Raw genomic sequence first — 22,142 nt, forward strand, 5'->3', positions numbered from 1 at the left:
TTCATGAAAAGGGCCAATGGCTGAATCTGAATAACTTTCATAATCGGAGAATCCAATTTAAGATCATTCTTATCAATTGTCATGGCCAGTTTTAAAACTGTTTATTGACAAAAGTACAGGAACCACATAAATAAGTCTTCAGCAAAACACAACAGCTCTTACATTTGTAAAGATAAGAGATCCATGGAAATATCAAGTAACATTTCTTTAGACCGGGGAATTAGCGGAACACCGGAACGTTGCTCGTATGGTGCGTTTGCACCCGTCGCAAAAAACGTCGTGATAAATGAAATCAGCTGGACTAGGGCCAGGAGCTGAGAGTGATACAATGGAACTCCATTCTGATATTTAATGAATAATTCATTCAATAGATCTATGTTATCTTTAGTATTTTTAATTCATGTCCATGTTTCAATTCATTCGTTGAAATCATAGTACACTAAACACAGATTCCGCGTGTGTCGGACTTTTTTTTAAACTCTTTGGTCATCGGCATTCGTAATATACATACATCTTTCATTCTTCATCGAAAACCCTCGATCGAACGCGAAGTTTAAACCCTTGACTAGGCGCAATTCTTACTGACCACCAATTTGAAGGGGCCATGGCTAACTCTTTTTGAGGGATTTTTGTACACTCAAAAATGGAATTTGAGGCGTTTTTGGTGGATTTAGGGGCTGTAGCCCCGTATTTGGAGCCAACTCGAATCACCGGACCATCGGTGTCTCACACTACTAAGAGTGGCCGCCCACTGATGTCACAGCGAGAAGCCGGTCCCCGGGAGTGGTTGATCGAATATTTTTAAATGTTTTTCGTTTCAAATGAAACGTTTTTCGCATATTGATATTCATAGTTAATGTATACGCCACTGCCTGCGCACGTGTTGTAGTATACGCCACAACGCCGAGTAGATGTTGAAAAATATACACTGCGGTGGCGCTAGCGGACGGACACCCGTACTGTAAATAAGTCGTATCTCGTATGTCATAAGTCGTATCTCGTATGTTGCATCTCATATCTCGTATGTTATATCTCATATCTCGTATGTCGTCTGAGGTCTTCCATAGTTTATAGACACTGAACGATCGTTCACTTCCAGTTCTTTACCATTTAGCGCATGCGCAATTTTCAAAAACGAACTATACCGTTTACTAAACAGTCACTAGTTAACCCGGAAGTATTTGTGTCGGGTTATTTTGGTAAATAGTTGTAAGGTGCGCCACCTCTAAACTTGTTCGGTTGTAGTTTTAGAATTTTAGCCTTATGATTTCGCGATCTCAAGGCTCTGTGGTAATAAAATTCGGTAGTAACGAGTAAAATCTGAGTCAACTCTACTGCCATAGGTAGAATATACAATTCAAATAAATTTTATTGCTTCATTACAATCATTGTTTTAAAATCTCTATTTGAAACCATATTGAATTGAAAACGTTATCCACACGACACTACAATACAAAAACCGCGTAGAAAGCCGGTTAGACCTATAGACGACTGGAGGGTGTGTAATCCGGAATAGTATTTCTTAACTAGACGGTTAGATTACAGAATCAACTAATCTATATTAATTAGCGCTTCTTGACTGTGATCTATTATTCTCGTGAAGTTTGTGAATGTGAGTGAACAATGCCTTATTGTGTAGCTGGAAACTGTAATGAAAATGCACATGCTGGTGGTATAAACTTTCATACTTTCCCGTCGAAAAATGCTAAATTACGACGACTGTGGATAAAAGCGTGTGGAAGAGAAGAGTCGTGGAAGCCCGGTAAAGACGCGAGGATCTGCGGTCTTCATTTCACCGATGATTGTTTTGTAATCCCACCCGCTGTCGCCAAATCATTGGCGTATAAACCCGATAGAGTGAGGCTTAAGCCGGATATGATTCCGACGATATTCAAGAGAAGAAGTGACTCGGTCGCTGCTAACAGTATTAGCAGTACATCGTCGCCGGTTGAGCTAACAACGCGTTTAAACGACTCACAGCGATCACAGAGATCAAAATCTTACGAAAGACGTTGTCAAAAAAAGGTGGATTTATTTATTTTTACCCTCGTCGCGAATCAGTTCCTTATCGCAAATAAATGACAATGATAGAGGGTTAAGGGATCCCGCTTCACGTAGCCTAAACCCTTCTCCCTGTACTTAGTTTCCTTTCCTCTTGAATAAACAGCTGAAGATAAGAAACTGTACCATTTATAAATAATACAGGAATGATTTTTTGGGATTGTATTAGGAATCATGGTTCATTGAGTTGTAGGCGTAGTCTGAATACCAGACGTTTTTATGTTCCCCTGGGGAACAACGGCTAGATACTGGACTATTGTAGGCGCTACTGCCCAGTTCAATACAAAACTTACAAATTGTTTAGGCCATTGTTTATTTTGTCATTTTGTTGTTTATTTCCAGATCGTAAATGATTTATTAAGAACTCACCGGAAATCACCATCGCTCGAAAATCAGTCCAAATGTGAAGATGAGTCCGTAGGAATAAAAACAGAGAGTCCTGAATTGGAGTCGTCAGAAATGGAAGTGTCACTTTCTACGGAATTTTCATATACACAAGAAACTCAAGTATGTAAGAGTATTGGACAAGCAATCAATAAAATATTCCTATTTCTTATTGTATCATTTTTTCTTTTTATGACAGGCCTTAAATGATACAGGGGTAAAGTTGGAGTTAAAAAGTGAAGTAGATCCATCATATTCAACAGAATCTTCATTTACTCAAGGAACTCAAGTATGTAAGATTATTGGACATTCACAAGCAATTAAAAAAAAGATCCTTATTTCGTATTGTATCATTTCCCCTTTTTATGACAGGGCATAAACGATACAGAAGTAAAATTGGAGTTGAAAAGTGAAGTGGATCCATCATATTCAATGGAATCTTCATTTACTCAAGGAACTCAAGTATGGAAAATTATTGAAAAGAATCGCGAACTAATAATAGAGAACATTACAATAATTATCACAATGAAAATATAACAGGGGAGACATGTAACGTGGATTCACCACATTCTAGTTATTACATTACTATATGAATACATTCTATTAACACTGTATTGAAAACGCAGAAACTTTCAATCATACTTTTCTTTTAGATTACCAAAATGTTTTATGCATCCAGAAGTGAAAGAGACCATCTAGAAACTACATGTATATCTGAAGAACCGGTGATGGATATTGAAACACAATTTCAAGAATTTGACTGTCAAACTTTACAAAAACTTCAAAAACATTTGGATTATTATAAAGAAGTAACAACAATTCTGGAGACTATGATAACGAATAAAAAATTATCCATCCAAAAGTTACCGAAAGAACCAACTCCAGATTTAGTAACTTTGTTAGGACTCAAAGACACTATATAACTAGGGGTAAGATAAGCGGTTATGAACTTCGCGATTATTTAAAATCAAACTTATTAAATGAAGTAGTTTCAGGATATAAAACATAATTTAAGTAAACAGGTGAATCACCCATTGACTGAATGCTTTATACAAGGTTTAATGTGAATATGTAATGATGTAATATCTAGTCTAACATTGAATTAAATGTAATTTGAATAGAAACAAATAAAAATTACACAAATAGCACTAGTGGTCATCTGATAGTAGTTTCTAGCACTAGTGGTCATCTGATAGTAGTTTCCAGCACTAGTGGTCATCTGATAGTAGTTTCTACTGTGATTATAGGAATCATTTTTCCATCCATTTCAACAGAAGACACCAATAAATACATTGAATTTATTAAAGGCTTGGTTGTGGTTGGTCACTCCACTGTTAGTTGACCTGGTTGACCCATGCTAGTACTGAGTGTCTGTGATGTCACTGGTCACCTGACCTAGGGTTAGGGTTAGCTGCTGGCACTCAGTGGCTGTGATGTCACAGGTCACCTGACCTAGGGTTAGGGTTAGCTGCTGGCACTCAGTGGCTGTGATGTCACTGGTCACCTGACCTAGGGTTAGGGTTAGCTGCTGGCACTCAGTGGCTGTGATGTCACAGGTCACCTGACCTAGGGTTAGGGTTAGCTGCTGGTACTGAGTGGCTGTGATGTCACTGGTCACCTGACCTAGGGTTAGGGTTAGCTGCTGGCACTGAGTGCCTGGGAGGTCACCTGACCTAGGGTTAGGGTTAGCTGCTGGCACTGAGTGCCTGTGAGGTCACTGGTCACCTGACCTAGGGTTAGGGTTAGCTGCTAGTACTGAGCGACTGTGATGTCACTGGTCACCTGACCTAGGGTTAGGGTTAGCTGCTAGTGCTGAGTGACTGTGATGTCACTGGTCATCTATGGCTGATTATGGGTACATGGGATGTCACTGACCTGGAGTTAGTCGCTGTTAGCACTCACCTAGGGCTACAAAATAAATCTTTAAGTCACTTTTTAGACTTACTTTTTTAGGCCATAGATAACAGATTCAGCTCGCTACATCTTTGAATACATGTCCTGAAAACTATTAGGGGATAGTGTGGAGTATTTTCTTATTCTAATCAGTTACACCCTCATTTCATCAGTGTCAATCTTCATCTGTTTTACTGATGTGGTCTCACAATGCAGAGACAGCAGGTTCCTCATATCAACAAATCAAAACGATGACATATATTCAAATATGTATGAAAGAAAAGTAATTTTGAAATTCGCTTGTTTACTGTGTTGATATAATAAGTGAATTGTGTATGATTTAATACTATAACACTATTATACCGGTATTTCACACCGACAATATATTAAACACATCACTGATCTAGATTATGTTTAACCAGGTTAAAATCCGGTCTATTTATTGGCTATTCTGAGTTGTCTAGCTGTTACAAAGATGGAGGATTGACATGGGTGTCTCAGATCTGAACCCTATCTAGTGACTGATCCTCAGTGGCCGGTCCTAAAGAATGGCTGAAAATGGATATCCATTTCTGGTAATAAGACGATGATCCGATGAAGTCTGTGCGAGAAACGTGTTTTTGTAGAATTCACTGAGAATAAAGATACCGCAAATGACGATCCTCGAAAGAACTGAAAATTTAATCAAGAAATTGTTGTATCCATTGACAATTTTTATTCCTAATAAAGGATATCTTACAGATATGGCGTAATAGCCCATACAAATTACCCTTAAAACATCATCCCTTAATGTTTAATAAGAATCAAGTAAAAAAAAAGCTTGTTTACAATGATTAAGTTTTTATACAGTTACAAATTATAACTGGTCAAAGTGAATCGAACGAAACCGAATCCAAATCTACGACGTAACAATACAAATTAGATCTATAAAAAAAAAGCCGGACATTCCGCGGCAACTAATCTTTTATCGACAGCTCGGATATTTATAGAAAACTTAGATACGAATGTATTTCAGCTTTAATTTACATATTCTTGATTACTGGAGAAATTCATCGAAAGTCGATTAAGATTTTTGCACAAACTGATATGATTCTGCAGCTTTCATCGAGAAAAGGTGAAATTCTAAAAAGCAATAATTCGCAATAGATTCATTAATTGAAGATGTGATAAATATTACTAGAAACATCTATTAAGGCACAAGCACGCAGTATATATATCTATACATGTATACCATTACTATTACTGAAGCATTCTATAGAACATCAGTAGCGCAGTTCTGAGTTAGAGAATTGGACTCTTGTAGTTAAAACGCTTGGAAATGAACTGATTTTAACCGTGAAAAGTCAAACCGAAAACTCAGATCTGCAAAACCAGAGTCCAGACTGACAACATTCATACTCGCAGATAAACAGATATTCACAGTTTCTCATAAAAAGCTATTGCCTACGTTACAGTAAATGATAGCCTCGCGCAACATCGGATTATTCACGAATTAACCAAAATTACAGTTTAATTAGGGATGTCATTTTGAATAGTCTATGAGGACTGGATTTTTTGCGTTACTTTGGCACAAAAAAGCAGCAAGTCGTATCACTTTTAAATAGATCCCTTCTAATACAAGACGATTGACCAAATCTAAAATGCATAGTAATCTAATAGTAATCTAATAACCGGTTTAATCAATTATCAATATCCTAATTGGAAGAATGACTCGCAGTCTAATAAATGTAAGTAATAACTAAACCTAATATATCTGTTTAATCTAAATTATATATTCAATAACCTATTGACTATCAGCATCTAACACATGAATTAAGAAAAGTGTGTCAAAATTTTGAGCAAATTTACGCAGCTGAAATAATGACTGAAAATAACGTATTTAACAATTCATCGTAATTTTCAGTACTTTTAGAGAGATATTCCGTCAATCATTTCCTTTTAGACCCACCTGGATAAAAGACCACCCACGTAAATCCCCGACACATCCATTTAACTCTCTGAAAATGGGTAACTGGAAATGTGTGAAGATTCTTTGTAGGTGGTCTCTTTCACAGAGGTCATATTATTACAGGTCGGACGAGCGATATAGATATGATAGCGATGTCGAAAGAGCCGTTTCCTTTTCATAATTCTTGCCGTTATTCGAATGGGAAAAAAGGCAGCGAAACGTGACGCACTGACGACTGACTAGATCCTGCGCTCCTCCTCCGACACCAGCAGACGTGAATAGATTCAGAAACAGATGGCATTCAGTTTAGCGTAATACATGATACAAGTTTATTCACATGAACGAACGAATCATATTCACTAAATTTTTCGAATAAAAAAAATCATCATGATATTTTTGCGTCGTTTATTTTTTTTTGTAAATACGTAGAACAAGAGAGTTTCGATACGTTAAATTGTGTTTAACTTACATCGCGAAAACTAATCGGATTAATTTAGTCGTAGAAATTGCACAATATTGAAGTTATACTTATTGACACTAATACAGAGGAGGCTTCCTCTCGATACATTTCTTGTGCTCGACTCGATAATAAAAGATATAAGTATAAAACGAAAGCCCCACCTGTTTATAGACATAATAATACGGCATGACAAATTACATAATCCAGAGCCACATATTTGTTCACAGAGAATTCATTCTGTAGCTGAACTTAAATACGCGATATGCTATTATTTTATATTTCGTTACAAGAATGAAGAAGGCTATACTGTTTTATATTCGTAACTACAGAATTGAGCGCCCAGCACTGTTCAGCATATAATTCATTAGAACGACGACGTCGATGTAAGAGAGACTGCAGATAAATAGTTAAACAGCACCTTTCACTGAAGTTTAATAATACATCGACGAATTAGAGAAATATTGATCCTCGCAGATTTCCTCATCTCTCTTCTCTTCACCGTGCGTCATTGTTAACACGGAACGCTTACGAATAAATGACGACGACGACAGTATTTTAAACTCCGTGTTGATATATCGTTTTATCACAAAATTCAGATGCGATATTTCTTATATTAAAGTCTTGAATGAATGTTAGAATCACCGCTCCTCAGCGCCGCGCCGCGCGTGACTAAGCCTGAAATTTCGCTAACAAGCTTCTTGTCGTTCCGGACTGCGGCATGACGTCGACGTCGTTCGTATCGGCTTCGCGGATGACATCTGATCGAACTTCGGGATTGTTTTCATATTCTCCTCCTTCGGGACTCATATCGAGCTGATCGGTGCCGTTCACCGGCGCTTGCGGTTCGCCTTTCTTGTAAGTGACGGTCGTGCCCCATTCTCCTCGCGGACGACGCACGGTAACCGGCGATTTCTCGCGTTCGTCTTTATGTTTCTGTTCCATCTCACGGAATTTAGCCAACATTCCTACGTAGAATTAAGATTAAACATCTTCATTAACACGTTTCTACCGGACCTAACCCTCTGTTAAATCAGCGTAAAAAATAAAAGCTGAAATTGATTGAAACTTTGAAATAAAGATACAAACCTCGCGTAAGATCAGGTGGTGGTAACTCTTCGGAATCGTCCCATAATTCATCACAGCGTATGACTTCCGGTTTATGTTGTTCCGGCTCGTTTTCTAAAACTTCCTTTGATGTGATATTACGAGCTGGTGATTCACGCGGCGGCGTAAACTCCTTATACTGAAATATAATTAATAATAACAGTTAGCGATTTGCGAACACTTTTCAGGATATTTTCAGATATCAAACTTTAATCATACCGTCACGTCAGGGGTGGAACCAGCTGAGCTAAAGGACAAGACCGTTGAATACATGATACAATTACATCGCGTTTATCAGGGGCAACATTTTAAGGGGCTGCATCAAAATTAATGATCTTGAAAGATGGTCAGATGAAGAAATGAGTATTTTTCTGTAGCTTTGTCATGACCTTTCTCATCATGAATGCGTGTGTGTTTTGTAAGGCTCTACTGGATCCACCCCATGTTTATATCGCTCTACGTAAGCTACATGTTTGGACTGACATCACCACATACTGTCACAGTCTAACACTCATGCTCCAGTAATAGAAGTTTACCACCAGAATGAAGAGAGTACCGACACGCTATACATCTGTATAGAATTCACAGAATTATAAAAAGATTCAACTGTGCTCAAAATTGATTCACAAAAACCCTACACAACCATTACCAGTATTGTTATCATGTGATGAAGGTTCTGGAGTTCGATTTTAGAATGAATGAAAAGGTTTCGTGGAACTAAAAGCAGTTATATATTTGAAAACGCTTTGTGTGATTCTATGCGGGTTTTTTTGTGAAAAGGAAAAATGTTTTGTTGTAAAAATCGGTTTCGCTGATTTCGGTTTTTGCAGTTTTTCATCTAAGCTGAATCAGCAGTGTCTGGAATCTAAGCTGAATCAGCAGAGTCTGGAATCTGGGAAATGAAATGTTGGCTACAGGATTCATTAAAGCGTTTGAATATTGGGGTCAGACTCTTGGAAATATAAAGATATTGTTGTAAAACTGGGACCAGTTTCACAGTTCTTTGTTTTGAATCATTTCAGTCTCAATTAGAGTCTAGAGTAGAATCTGAAAGAGCAACTGTGGAACTGTGGAACTGTGGAACTGGGTCCTGATTATTGAGTCGTATCATTAAGATATTGTTAGATGAACACTAGACTTGTTACCAATGAGAACAAACACCTCGTCGTGCTGTGTGACCTGATCATCCTCACCCTCAATATTTCACCTCAGTTGAAAATGAAAACCCTCTTTCATAAAGCAGATCGTAGTTAGTAGTGATGGTGGGTTAGAGGAGTTACTAAGCGGGTTACTGAGCAACAAAAAACGTCAACAGAACGTTACGTTATTTCAAATATTACCTGCGACCTGCTCTCGTACACAAACGGTTTTGGCGACTCCGGTTTCTTAAGTACCGGTTGCCGGATGGTCGTTGCCGGGGATTTCGGCGGTGTCGACCCGACGGCCCCGGAACGGTACGACGACGGCGATTTAGGTATTAGGTTCGGTGAACCGGGCGGTTGAGCGTAACGTTGGGAAGCGGACTGCGCGACGACAGGGGAATTAACGGAACCACCGTACCGTTTCGGAACCGTAGGTGAACCGTATTGTTTATTAGTAGTTTGCTGTAAATGAAGAGATTCAGTCGTTGAAGCAGCAGTTTCGTTTTTACATGCAGTTTTATAAATGGTAACAATGTTTTAGCAGATGCAGTTGTTCAATAGTTGATTACAGTTAACCAATTTTTTTTCCTTTAACACCCTTAACACAATGAGCGCCATGCGGGGCATTATTAGTGCGTTCGTTGTTGCTTTTTCCCAATGGGGGGAGACCAGGGCAGAACCTAAATGGTTAACTGGACATAGTGACAACTAAAACTGGTTAAAGTTAACCAGTGGATAACTTGTCATAGTGACAATTAAAACTGGTTAAAGTTAACCAGTGGATAACTTGTCATAGTGACAATTAAAACTGGTTAAAGTTAACCAGTGGATAACTGGACATAGTGACAATTAAAATGTATTGATATAATTTCAACTTGAACAACTATTGAACAACTGGCCTCGAGTAATAGACGTAATGCTTGTTTTTCTGCTTAGCAACAAATGAGATGCACATAGCCGACATTCCTTTTGTATTAGGAAGCAATAACAATTAATAACAGCCATTCAGAATTTAGAAAATTTCGACGGAAATACCACAAAATACCGCAGCACACGGAGTCCGAAACGAGAGAAATGTACCGGTATTCAAATTGTAGAGAGAGCTATGTTAAGAGAAAAGATTCCTGTCTACATAACTCACCCCTCTGACATCATATACCCATATTACAAACATCATACGGATGTATAATCTAGAATCTACATCCGTACGAAGATGTAAATGATGTCATCGGGGTCGGATAGCGGTCGGAAGCGTGGAGACACTGCTTCGCATTAGTAAAAACTAAAATTAATAATATCTATAAATAAATAGCAATAGGAGTATAATGGATTGTTTTATAACGGGAAGCCGCCTACAGCTTTCCGTTCCACGCGGTGTCGTTCGTCTCTTACCCTTTTCTCTTCTTTCTTCTGCTCTTGACTTCCCATATTCTGGAACATATCTCGGATATTTCTAGCCATCTGAGGCGGTGGTAGTCCGTCGTCGAATTGGTCGGATTCCCTGACGACGTCTGTACGTACGACTGGTTGTGATTCTAGTTCACCGTTATGATCAGCCGATGCAGGAATCTCCTGAAATAATCAATTACGCTTTTGTAAATGTTCGTTTTAAAGACTTATCGAAGTTAAGCCTGAGGCAGATTCTAATTACGAGCAAAGCACAGTTGCACAATCTTAGCTTAAGTCCATTAAAGGTCTTTAATCATTAGACTGGTCTCAAATTTAAGTCTTCACTGTGAAACTAACCCCGAGTAACAGTGAACATATGGAACAGTGCATGTGAAGAACTAGGGAGAGAATAAAATTACCTTCATGGGTGGAGGTGATCTCTTCTTGTAAGAATCACCAACCTGTGGACTAGGAACGCCACCTGTCTGCTCGATTTCTTTAAATATCGCCAGACGACTTTTGGTCGTTCCGATTTCTGGAAGAACTTCGGTTTGATTAGGATCCGATTCTCGGATGACATCCGGGCGCTGTTCGGGGTTATTCTCGAATTCTCCGCCCTCTGGTGCGTTTTCCATAGCCCATTCCGTGCGCACGTCACTAGCGCGTCGAGCCTGGTCTATCAAATCCATTCTCGGTTCTGGAGGTCCGGTCGGCTTCGCAGGCTGAAAATGTTTTAATAGAAATCCTATTTTTACCCGAAGGTATCTATACCAGTATAGCGACATAGGTCTACCACCAAACCAGGATCCAGTTCCTCAGTTCTCGCATAATATTCGACTCTCAGTAAATCAGTGTCAAACTTAACACAAAACTGTGGAACTGGATCCAGAATATTAAATGCACTATTACCAAAATTAACCCAGGCAGAAACCGTCACCAAAATATACACATTCTTAACTCACTCTATACATAGATCTAAATTATGAAGTTTACAATCGATAAAAATAATTAAATAATGTAAATTTACTGTTTTCAAATTCTTGACGTCATAGAACAAACCGCAACATAAAATCAGAACGCTCAATAATGAAACATAGGTTTCGATAACGTAGCTACAACAACCAGCCCCGAGGGCTATATGATTCCCAGTCACACTAAAACTAGTTCAGCCCCGAGGGCTCTATGATTCCCAGTCACACTAAAACTAGTTCTTATTCAATGATCATTTGAGAAATAACAGCGGGAAACAAAACTAGACTGTGAATTGACTTACAACAGCTGTTATATCTTATAGAGTTTGATTCTGTAGTTTATAGTTGTCAAACGGAGATAAGTTAGAGTTAATGTTTGTATGATCTGACATGCTCACTATATCCACTACGTCATGCATTCAATGAGTTAACAACCTGTGAATAACCTTTCAATAAAAGATCACAATTTTTAGATCTGAAGGATAATTTTCAAGAAAGGTGGCAGGTTGGCAACTCTTTAAGGTATCAAAACTACCCGGGTTCAAATGCCAGGCTAGGGGTAAACCGCTATTATAACTGATTTGCTACACATGCAAAAAATCATGTTTTGTTTCTCGTTAAAAATCACTCCACGCAATTAACAGTATATATATATGTTTATAAATCATTCATCAAATTCATCCAATATTAATAAATGTTGATTATACAATGATTTCACTAATTATCACCTATTTATATTTCAATTCAATCAATTACGATGCGATTAATTTCAAAATACACAGAATTAGTAAAATATTTGAGGAAGCAAGATTCACACTATGGAACTAAATTTCGTTCAAAGTATACCAGGGTGGCGCCACTTCCCATTTACAAATTCCCCTGATTTTTCCATGTTACAACACAAAATTCCCTGAAAGAATGCCGAGACATTTCTAGGTTTAAGATCTAACAATTCATTCATCTTTCATTGAATCACATAGTGATAAAGAAATACATGGTCAATAGCGAATTCCAGGAGTTTTCCAGGTTTTTTTGGGAGAAACATTTGTCAAATTCCCCGAGTTTTCCTGGACAGTGGCGCCACCCCGTATAAGTCTTTATATCCCGCTTTCTCATTGGTCAATCTCTCATCCAGTCTGTTAGTGACACACCGTTGTTAGTACCTGTTGCTGTTGTTGGTTGCGAGCATGCAGTTTAGGCGACCTCGTCGGCATAGGTGGCGCTGTATGTACCTGTTCGCTTTCCATCTGTCGGAATCGAGCGACTAAACCTTTAGCGAGATCTTTCGGCGGCATGTTCTCCTCGACGATGCTGTCGCTACGGACGACGTTCGGATCTCGCGGGATGTCCGGCGATGGCGACCGTTCTGTAGCATCCTCGTACTCGATCTTCTGTAGCGGAACATAAGATGAAACCGGTTTTTCAGCCGCTTGTTTCACGCTTTCCTCCCACTGCGATTTCACTTGCGATAACAGACCGTCGAATTTGACCTGTAAATTCACAAACACCAGGTGGCGCTATACGCACCGTCGTCAATAATATTGACTGGTGTTAGTGTTCGTTTTGTTTAGTAGATTTCGCGACAATCGATTTTATTTTTGAAACTCGAATCATGCGCGGAATTATTATGAAAAATTTAGCGGCTGCAAAAATCATGCGAACTTGAACTAATACGAAATATTTCAACTCGGTTCAAATAGTTCAGTTAGTTCAACGAACAAACTCGGTCAAACACGGGTCGCATTCTGTTATCGTAAATTGAATCACGAGTGAGATAGAGTTATGAGGTACGGGGAGAAACATTGACATGCAAAAAAAATGATAAAAACAAAAATTCATAAATTTACGCCATTACAACATTATATAAGGAGCCAGTTCCACAGTTCTGAGTTAAAACTTGACTTAAGGGTTAAAAATCAAAACTCATTTCAACCCTAGGGCCCGGTTTTATAGACTGGTATTACCTTTAACCCGGGGGTTAACTCAATTGATAATGAATTGAGTTAACCCCCGGGTTAAAGGTAATACTAGTTTGTAAAACCAGACCCTGATCTACAGTTAAAACTAACCCACAACTGTGAAACTGTGATTTCTTAAATGACAAAAATATTCAGAAATCATTTGTATACATTACATAATACAATTAGTAAATGCTAATTAATACTAATTTACATTAAAACAAATTTGCCGCAAATAAAGCATTTGAATCTCGATAAGGTACACAGTAGACTCAGGTCAAGTCGAACCTTTTGGGACTGTGGAAATGAGTCCAACTTGAGTGATTTCCTAGTTGGATGTTATGTATTTCATTGTTAGTGACCAAAAGTTTTCAACAAACATCAGAATTGAACGGTTATCAGAGTTGAACGGTTATCCAACTTGGGGTGGAGTCAACTATATAAACTCTAAGTGTCTCATTAGTTGTAAGCTATTGAGAAGATTCTCAATTCACACAGAAATCATTTTTCTAAGTAATTATCATCTTTAAGTCTCGCGGTAGTTTCGACTGTAAGATACTTTTTCATGATTTCTGTCGCGAGATTTGAATTTCTCAATAAAATTCTGATTTACAAGCACAATTAACTATCTCTGAATCATTATGCAGCGGTGTATACACACATATATAAAATTAAAACACAAAAAAACTGATGCGTAGTTAAGGAGTATATATCACACGAGAAAAAGAGAAATAATCATGAATGTAAGCACAAATAGAAGGGAAAAAAGAATTCACAAGCACCAAATATCAAAAAAGAAAGTTTAAAACAAAAATAATGCTGTTTTACAGTGACATGACATCATGAGGAAATGTAGAAGACATTATGAGGAAGTTCAGCAGCCAGAATAACTACTGGGCCTCACTTGCCACAGTAGCCTAGGATGTTTCCATTTGTTTAGAAACTCAGTCTCTGGTAAAACAACATTGTTTTTGATGCAAAAGCAAACGTTAATTAAACATGCAGATGAACAATTATTGAAGCATTCACAATAACACACATAAATACAGGTGAATTTATTAAATCTTTATCTATTGATTTATTCAGAATAAATATCAAATAACTAGAAATTGATGATTTTTCCACAGCAGGAAATACCAAATATTGCGATAAATTATATCTGCATATTTATTGGTATGTACAGTGGTTATAAAATTGCCAGATACATGCCAGATATATATGAACTGTTATCAGCAATTTGATTAGAAACTACTGTATATCACAGATCCAGTTATTCGGTTGTCGATCGAGACATTTGTAATAATATTCCTCATAGGATTCATTTCAGATTTCACGGGCTGCAGTTGCCCAAAAGTTGGTTAGAATTAACCAGGAGATAGCTGACATGGGGACAATTAAAATTCCATTGTAACAGCGGTATTTATCTGCCGGTTATCTTTAACCAACTTTTGAGCAACCGGACCCTGAGGCTGCAGTTACTCTAAAGTTGGTTAAAGATAACAGGCAGATAAATACCATAGTAACTTGTCAACAATCCGCTGAGTAACAGGACACAGGACCCAGTTCCACAGTAGTTTGACTCGAGCTATGGAGGTGTGAGTGAACTCCCATCTCATTGGCTTAAGGTAGTTTGACTCAACGAGTTAAAATTCATTCATTTCCAATGTTATAATTATTGAGCTAAATTTCAACAGAGAACTGTGGAACTGATCATCCAGCATTCTGGTTAAAAACCAACTAAATTACGACTCAATCAACAACTGCAGAACTGTGAAACTGCAGATACAAAGCTTTATTCTATTCTTAATTTTGAATATTCAAATTGCCTAAGTATCGTTACACTTACGTTTTTGTGTTCGGGATCTTGTTTCTCGTTGCGAATAATCGAAGGATCTCGTTCCGGTGACGGGGAACGTTCAACAGTATTGTCACTACAATATACAACACATTCATCCATTCTTTAACACTGATTCACAGAAATCGCAACAAAATAATAATTCCTTAATACTGAATAGAAGATAATGCTTTCACAGCTTCAGTTCTCAAGAGTGAGAGTTCTTAGAAACGTATGATGATAATACTAGTGCTCATCCCCGACCTGTCGAGGATATAATATTGGCTATTTCTGACTAACAGTTATTCAACAACTAAACAACTAACTATATACACGAGGAGGGAGCTACATCTCGGCACATTAGAATACTGAATTCCTCGTAGAGCAGTAACACATGTATTTATAGATAGTCTGCTGAACAACACTATTTCCGCATTAATCTAACGAGCTGCATCCTCCTAAAATCTCACTCGAATATCTATCATTTCAATCATCCTCCTAAAATCTCACTCGAATATCTATCATTTCAATCATCCTCCTAAAATCTCACTCGAATATCTATCATTTCAATCATCCTCCTAAAATCTCACTCGAATATCTATCATTTCAATCATTCTCCTAAAATCTCACTCGAATATCTATCATTTCAATCATCCTCCTAAAATCTCACTCGAATATCTATCATTTCAATCATCCTCCTAAAATCTCACTCGAATATCTATCATTTCAATCATCCTCCTAAAATCTCACTCGAATATCTATCATTTCAATCATCCTCCTAAAATCTCACTCGAATATCTATCATTTCAATCATCCTCCTAAAATCTCACTCGAATATCTATCATTTCAATTCTCTCTGAGGAATTATTAATTTACGAACGTTTTAATGCGTGTTTTACAATTGAATAGAACTATATTGTATATTTCTTTTTCCGATACTTATTGCGCGCGCTGAAAACGCCATTTTTCGAGAATGGACCCGGCAACAAATATCACCTTATCTCTAGCCAGAAGGCCCTATCATTAGATTTCACCCTTCCACTTCCTGCTATAACGCGTGAAATATTAGGTTTATTTTTGATGCCACTTTATGAGGTTATCTATATCATATATAGATAGAGGTTTAGGTTGACTCTCGATCATATTGATAAACACTACTAAATAATATAACAATACATTATATATATATATAAAAGTCTGTTGATTCGTTCGGTCAAATTTCCAACTATAGAAAATGTTGGAAACATGAAAATACATTGATATCTAATAAACGATGATGAAATAATTTATTTGGTTGATTTTTGTTATACTTAATAAAATTGACATCCTACAGAATCTATATGTATATAATCAATCACGTTATTAATTAGATTGATGTTTAAATTGCACAAATTATTCATGAACCCATGAAATAGGGTAAAATACATAAAACATCTAAATTTCTATTAAGAATAAGAAATATTGATATTGTTGAAGGCAATTTTGATTTACAGTTAAACTAGCTCATATAAGTAGTTATGACGATCATTAAGCTGATGACTTATCATCCATATGACAATTTACACGCATTAAATTGAATTGGAAATACACAAATTGTGACTCAAAAATAGAGATGATTTCAGTAAAGTGATGAGGTGGGCATCATATAATATTGCATTTAACTTCCTCGATCACATATAATGTTACAACAAACTGAATTTCACAATATCTACCTATCTTCTGTTGTCGACATGATGCTATATCCCTGATTTTGAGCGTATAAATGACTAGCGCTAGACTTCTGAATGTCTCGCAGTTTTATCTTATGTCCTATATACATGTTTACAACAATATATACAGCTTGCTTAATCTGTATCAGTTTTAGGTTAAAGCTTTAAAGTCCAAAACGACCGAACACAAAACACAAAACAGTATCCGCATAGTTCCAGCTATTTCAACGTATTTACATTTCATGTATTGTTTGACATAAAAACGAGAACATTAATATCACAGTCACGCTGAAAATAATCTATCGGAGCCAGTTCATACAAACACTTCTTTCGCTCTAAACCCGGTAGTTGAATTAGAAAACTTTGTACCCGAGAATGGCGTCCAAAATCAGCCAATTCTGTCTATGTACATAATGCTTAAAATTGCATAAATTGCCGAGTTGAGAATCGGTTAAATTTTGCGAACAAACTTTGAGAATGGCCTCTTATCTAAGTCTAGATTCAAATCCGAACTGACAAATTTTGAACTGACCCAAGCCCTCTTAATTTAGGGTGATGTTTGTTAGGAATATTTACCTCGGGGTCCAACCTGTACGCATCTTAGCCGACGGGGCTCGAACTTTCTCATTCGTATTCTGGTCCTGACCACTTTCGAACATTGAGCGAATGTTTTTAAGATTTGGTACGGTGTCGATTCCATCGTCCTGTTTGTCGTCTTCTAAAAATTAGAGAAAATTCAAAACTCGTTGAAATAAAAGATCATTCATTATTTATATTCAACTTAACAACCATATACGACACGTATTGACAGTGAGAAAAAAATCATAAGTCAAGTGTGAGAGGTTGATTAGGGGAACAGGATGGAGCTACGAGATCTGAAAAATAGAAACAATGTTTATATATATACTAGATAGTGCTGCCATCTGTAGGTAACTATTGAAAGCACTGACTCACGCTAAGTAACCGTTGACTTTACCAACAGGTTATGTTAACATTTCAACTCAATTGTCACGAGCCATTTCTAAAACTGATTTATTGTCAAAAAACAGTTGAAACAATAAGAGAAGAGACCCTTTATTAGCAGCTAGGATGTAATGATTATGAGGAGAGTAGAATTTACACTAGAATCACAGTTGAAAACAGCTGATATCGATTGAGTTGAAATAGTTTTTCCACTGATAGGTTTATCTCTTGAACTGACTCTTACCAGTCGAGGTGTTGTCAGATTCTTTCACCGCTTTCTCAATCTCACAGCGCTGAATACGATAGAGATCTCGATACCAATTCTTAAATCCGTCCGAATTCATCTTCGCGACGGCCTCTTCAATAAATTGAAGATCTTCGGCGTCTTGAGCGGCTTCTTGTTTCTGATTACCGCTCGCTGGTCGATCGTCTACGTTCAAACTGACTTTACGCTTTAAAAGTTGCTCTTTTTTATTAGTATGAGACTGGGGTAGGGAATCATCGTCGAGACTGTATTTACGAGCCCATTCTTGACGTTTCTTTTCTAAATTCGGGTCGTCTTCCTGTTCAACAAATTCATCGTACGTCTCTTCATTCTCATCATGAGAATTTTCTTCTGTCACCAAATCTGTCACTGGTTCTTTCACCGGTTCATCTGGTTCTGTCGCCAGTTCTTTCACCGGTTCTTCCAATTCAATGGTTACCGGTTCTTCTGGTTCTGTCTCCGGTTCTGTAACTGATTCTTCTGGTTCAACTGTTACTGGCTCTTCTGGCTCTGTCACGAGTTCTTTCATCGGTTCTGTCTCAAGTTCTGTGACTGGTTCTTCTCGTTGAACTGTTACTGATTCTTCAGGTTCTGTCTCTAGTTCTGTGACTGGTTCTTCTGGTTCTGTCTCGAGTTCTGTGATTGGTTCTTCTGATTCTGTCTCTAGTTCTGTAACTGGTTCTTCTGGTTCAACTGTTACAATGTTTTCATCATCGTGTTTAGGAATGCGTTTTTTGGAATGAGGGACCGGGGCTAGAACTAGCGAACCACCACTACTGGTACTATCAGTAGGTGACAATACATCCGTATCATCAATCGGTAAATCATAGCAACTATTCAAATACTGTTCGTTTATAATACTTTGAATGCGTTTGTCTTCTTCGTTATCGTTTTCCGCATGAATCTCATCGACTTGCTCAGAATTTTCAGGGTTGTTCGCGGCGACGTGGAAACCGTCGTTATAAAATGCAACGGAGGAAGCGTGTTTGGTCTGAACGACTTCGGTCGGACGATATCCATCATCGACATCGAGGATCATTTCGCATGAATTCGTACGCGGTATCTTCTTCTCTACGGTTTCATTCGGTGATGCATCATCTGTGTCTTCTGATGTTTCCGAGTGTTTGTCTTCATTCACATCGTCATCTCGCATTTCGACTGGTTTGCAACAATCGTCGGAATCAGATTTTTGTTCATGGTGGATGTCTACGACGACAGTAGTCTCGGACAGATCGTCCGCTCTCGGCGTTGATGGCGTATCATCATCCGTTTGACAGAGAGGAACAACAACGGCGCCGTCTACCGATTCGAGAGGCACGTTCCCGGTGGGAGATGTCAGAAATGCGTAGTCGGCAGATTCAGGTGTAGCGAGTGGTGGTAATATCGGAATGTCGAGGTGAGGATCGTCGTAACCTTCAGAGCCGAGATCGTCTGAGATGATCGATGATTCGAGCACGCACGATGAGACTGATTCCGGTTCGAAATCCGCGTATTTCACGTCGTCGACTTCACTTTGCGTGGCTTGCATTAAAGTCGCGGCGTTTATAACGGTATTGTTCAGGTCGTCGAGGGCGGCTTCGATTAAACCGTTCTCATTCTCTTCGGTTATTGATGCGGGTGAAAGTTCCATAGGTTCAGGACTCGCCGGTTCGTCAGGAGGTGGAGGTGGTGGAGGCATATCTTCGATATTCGATAAATTATCGATTTCATTCGCCATATTTGCCATGTGCTCGTGAGTCGAATCGCGAAAATTTGATTCTCTATTTTCATTCGATTCCGTGTCACGATGAAGACTAGATTCATTAATATTTCCATTGGAGCATGAAGCCTGCTGTTCATCATCGACTGAAACCTCAAGCGATGATCGCTTTTCGTCGCTTATCATATTTGTATCAACGATTACAGTTTCAGATTCAGCGTCTTGAACACCGTCTGGTTCAACTGGTTCCGTATCACCAGTTTCTGTGATTTCATCGAGTCCTGACATTTCTACTTTATCGTCGTGTTCATTGACATTTTCAGACGTACTTTCTGCCTCATTTCGTTCTGACGTGTCATCGGATATTTCTACTTTATCTTCTGTGTGATGATTTTCAGGATTAAATTCAGTCAGATCGACAGGATCTGGAGGCTCATCTTCTGTCAACTGTGATGTCAGCACTTCAGTTTGACCTTCATCAGGTATAAGTACAGATTCTGTATTGATTTCATGTTCCAATGGCGTCTGTTCCTGCGATTTTAAAGGTTCTAAATCCACCTGACCACATTTTTCGTTTATTCCATTTTCCTCGAGACAATTTTCCGTATCGTGATTTATACTTTTATGGTTTCTATGACTAGCATCATTAATTACATCACCGTTGTGTTCAATTCCATTTTCCTTCGACTTTTCTACTTCCGCCGACGTATCACCGTTATGATTCTCGAAACCATTCACATCATTCACCTCCTCGTTTGTTATTTTTACCGAGGAGGACTGGCTCGATTCGAAAGTTTCAATCAAATCTGCGTTCTCCATTTCATCCATGATTCTCTCTTTCCCTACCAATTATTTGACGTCTTATTCTGTAAAGAGAAATGAAAAAACAAAATGACTAGGTTTCCACATACCGGGTTTACACTGGGTTTAGTACCGTACGATTCTGAAAAAATAACAATAACTTTTAACTTTCTAAGAAAAGAAAAATGGACCCGAATTCGCGGAGGTCTTTCATATAAACAAGGCAAGCAGTCAGAGATTGTTTTACAACGTTTGTTCGCAGATGAAAGTTGAGAATAACCTTTAGAGAAAATAAAACACCTGCTGCTGGTAGTTAGAGATACACGTATATATACGAGAACAACAAAGACAAAGATGAACCCTCTTCATCTTCATCTTCATTTTCATCTTCATCTTCATCCATATGGAATTTAGGATGCTTTCTTATCTGACGAAATTTCTTCACATTCCGGAAACGAAAGCGAGTGTATCTCATCCTCTGAAGATAATCCATCCTTAATCTCTATTGGGATTAACAAATGGCTGCTGCCGGTATTGAACTGTTCTTACTCAATAATCCACATTCTATACCAGACTCCGCTAAACCTATTTATTACTCACACAACCAAATATTCTCAGCAAATTCTGAGAAAGCATTCCAAAAAATATCCACCTGATATTCAAAAACTGCATCTCTGGCAGCATTTATATCCTAAAATCTAATGTCCCTCATGACAAGCGACGACTTAACTAATCCATCTCTATGAGGAGTAAATGTAATTTTGTTGTTGATAAAATAATTCCTGAATGAATTAAACAGTATCTAATCTTACAACACCCGGGCCCAGTCGGGCCAGGCCCGGTTTCAAAGTTGTCCAGTCGCAGAAGTTTACGGCTATAGGAAATTTACAGAAGGATGAAATAATGTCCTAACGAGGAATTTCAGACCTAGTAAATGACTATGAGATATAGAATGATTTCTTAAAGAAATTGATAATGATCCCAATAAATACCTTAGAAAAACAGCCTGTTATAATCCAACAGAAGAGAAAAGCCGCCCCAACTGTCCAGCAGTAGGTGATAGAAATGATTGAAACTGAGAGCTACAGTCAGCGCCACGAGTGAGGGAGGACTGTGAGTCAGAGAGAGAGAGAGGGGGAAGGGATTCTCTGCAGTATTACCTAGTCTCTATTTTTATACACACAACAGATACTGATTCTACAGACTGCGCCGTAATGAGGCCACAAATATGCACGTAAAACTCATAACAATAAATCTGCCAACAAATACGTTACAATTCACCAGTTTCTGTGAATCTCTTCACAATTACAACGATTTATGCTCTAAACTTCTTAGAATCGCTGAGATGATCTTATCAAAAACTACAAACATGGAAATCTGGTTCACCAGTTCGAATAAATGATGGAATTTTACTTACGATTCCCGATACAATCCGATACAATCCGATACAGTTAGAATAGCAGCTGGTATAACCATCAATACTAACACGTATTGTCAGTTCTAATAACAATATTGTTTTTTTTTATACTATCTATGTCGGGTATTAATCGCTAACAATAAT

At 38.0% G+C, this 22,142-nt stretch overlaps 2 protein-coding genes across 2 annotated transcripts in view; one reads left to right on the plus strand and one right to left on the minus strand.

Annotated features, from left to right (window-relative positions):
- The first annotated feature begins 1,398 nt into the window (after positions 1–1,398).
- On the plus strand, positions 1,399–3,507 carry LOC141913179 (uncharacterized). The gene is made up of 5 exons (XM_074804647.1): positions 1,399–2,025; positions 2,404–2,568; positions 2,645–2,734; positions 2,818–2,907; positions 3,099–3,507. Exons 1-5 carry the CDS (start codon positions 1,624–1,626, stop codon positions 3,366–3,368), a joined length of 1,017 nt encoding a protein of 338 aa, XP_074660748.1. The 5' UTR covers positions 1,399–1,623; the 3' UTR covers positions 3,369–3,507.
- A 1,530-nt stretch (positions 3,508–5,037) lies between these two features.
- The window catches only part of LOC141912859 (uncharacterized), a 46,680-nt gene continuing 29,575 nt past the window's right edge, over positions 5,038–22,142 (minus strand). Inside the window, exons 12-19 of the mRNA XM_074804275.1 lie at positions 17,430–17,571; positions 15,157–15,241; positions 12,516–12,842; positions 10,801–11,103; positions 10,385–10,564; positions 9,191–9,454; positions 7,833–7,989; positions 5,038–7,711 (exon numbers count right to left, since the gene is read on the minus strand). Coding sequence (XP_074660376.1) covers positions 7,416–7,711; positions 7,833–7,989; positions 9,191–9,454; positions 10,385–10,564; positions 10,801–11,103; positions 12,516–12,842; positions 15,157–15,241; positions 17,430–17,571 — 1,754 coding nt within the window. The 3' untranslated portion in view covers positions 5,038–7,415. The remainder of the gene's footprint in view (positions 7,712–7,832; positions 7,990–9,190; positions 9,455–10,384; positions 10,565–10,800; positions 11,104–12,515; positions 12,843–15,156; positions 15,242–17,429; positions 17,572–22,142) is intronic.

Source organism: Tubulanus polymorphus, chromosome 11 (genome assembly GCF_964204645.1).
Source record: "Tubulanus polymorphus chromosome 11, tnTubPoly1.2, whole genome shotgun sequence".
Lineage (NCBI taxonomy): Eukaryota > Metazoa > Nemertea > Palaeonemertea > Tubulaniformes > Tubulanidae > Tubulanus > Tubulanus polymorphus.

Coding starts and splice junctions, on each gene's coding strand:
- LOC141913179 (XM_074804647.1), top strand. CDS start 1,624: ATGCCTTATTGTGTAGCTGGAAACTGTAATGAAAATGCACATGCTGGT. Junction 2,026..2,403: donor AAAGACGTTGTCAAAAAAAG/GTGGATTTATTT, acceptor GTTTATTTCCAG/ATCGTAAATGATTTATTAAG. Junction 2,908..3,098: donor CATTTACTCAAGGAACTCAA/GTATGGAAAATT, acceptor CTTTTCTTTTAG/ATTACCAAAATGTTTTATGC.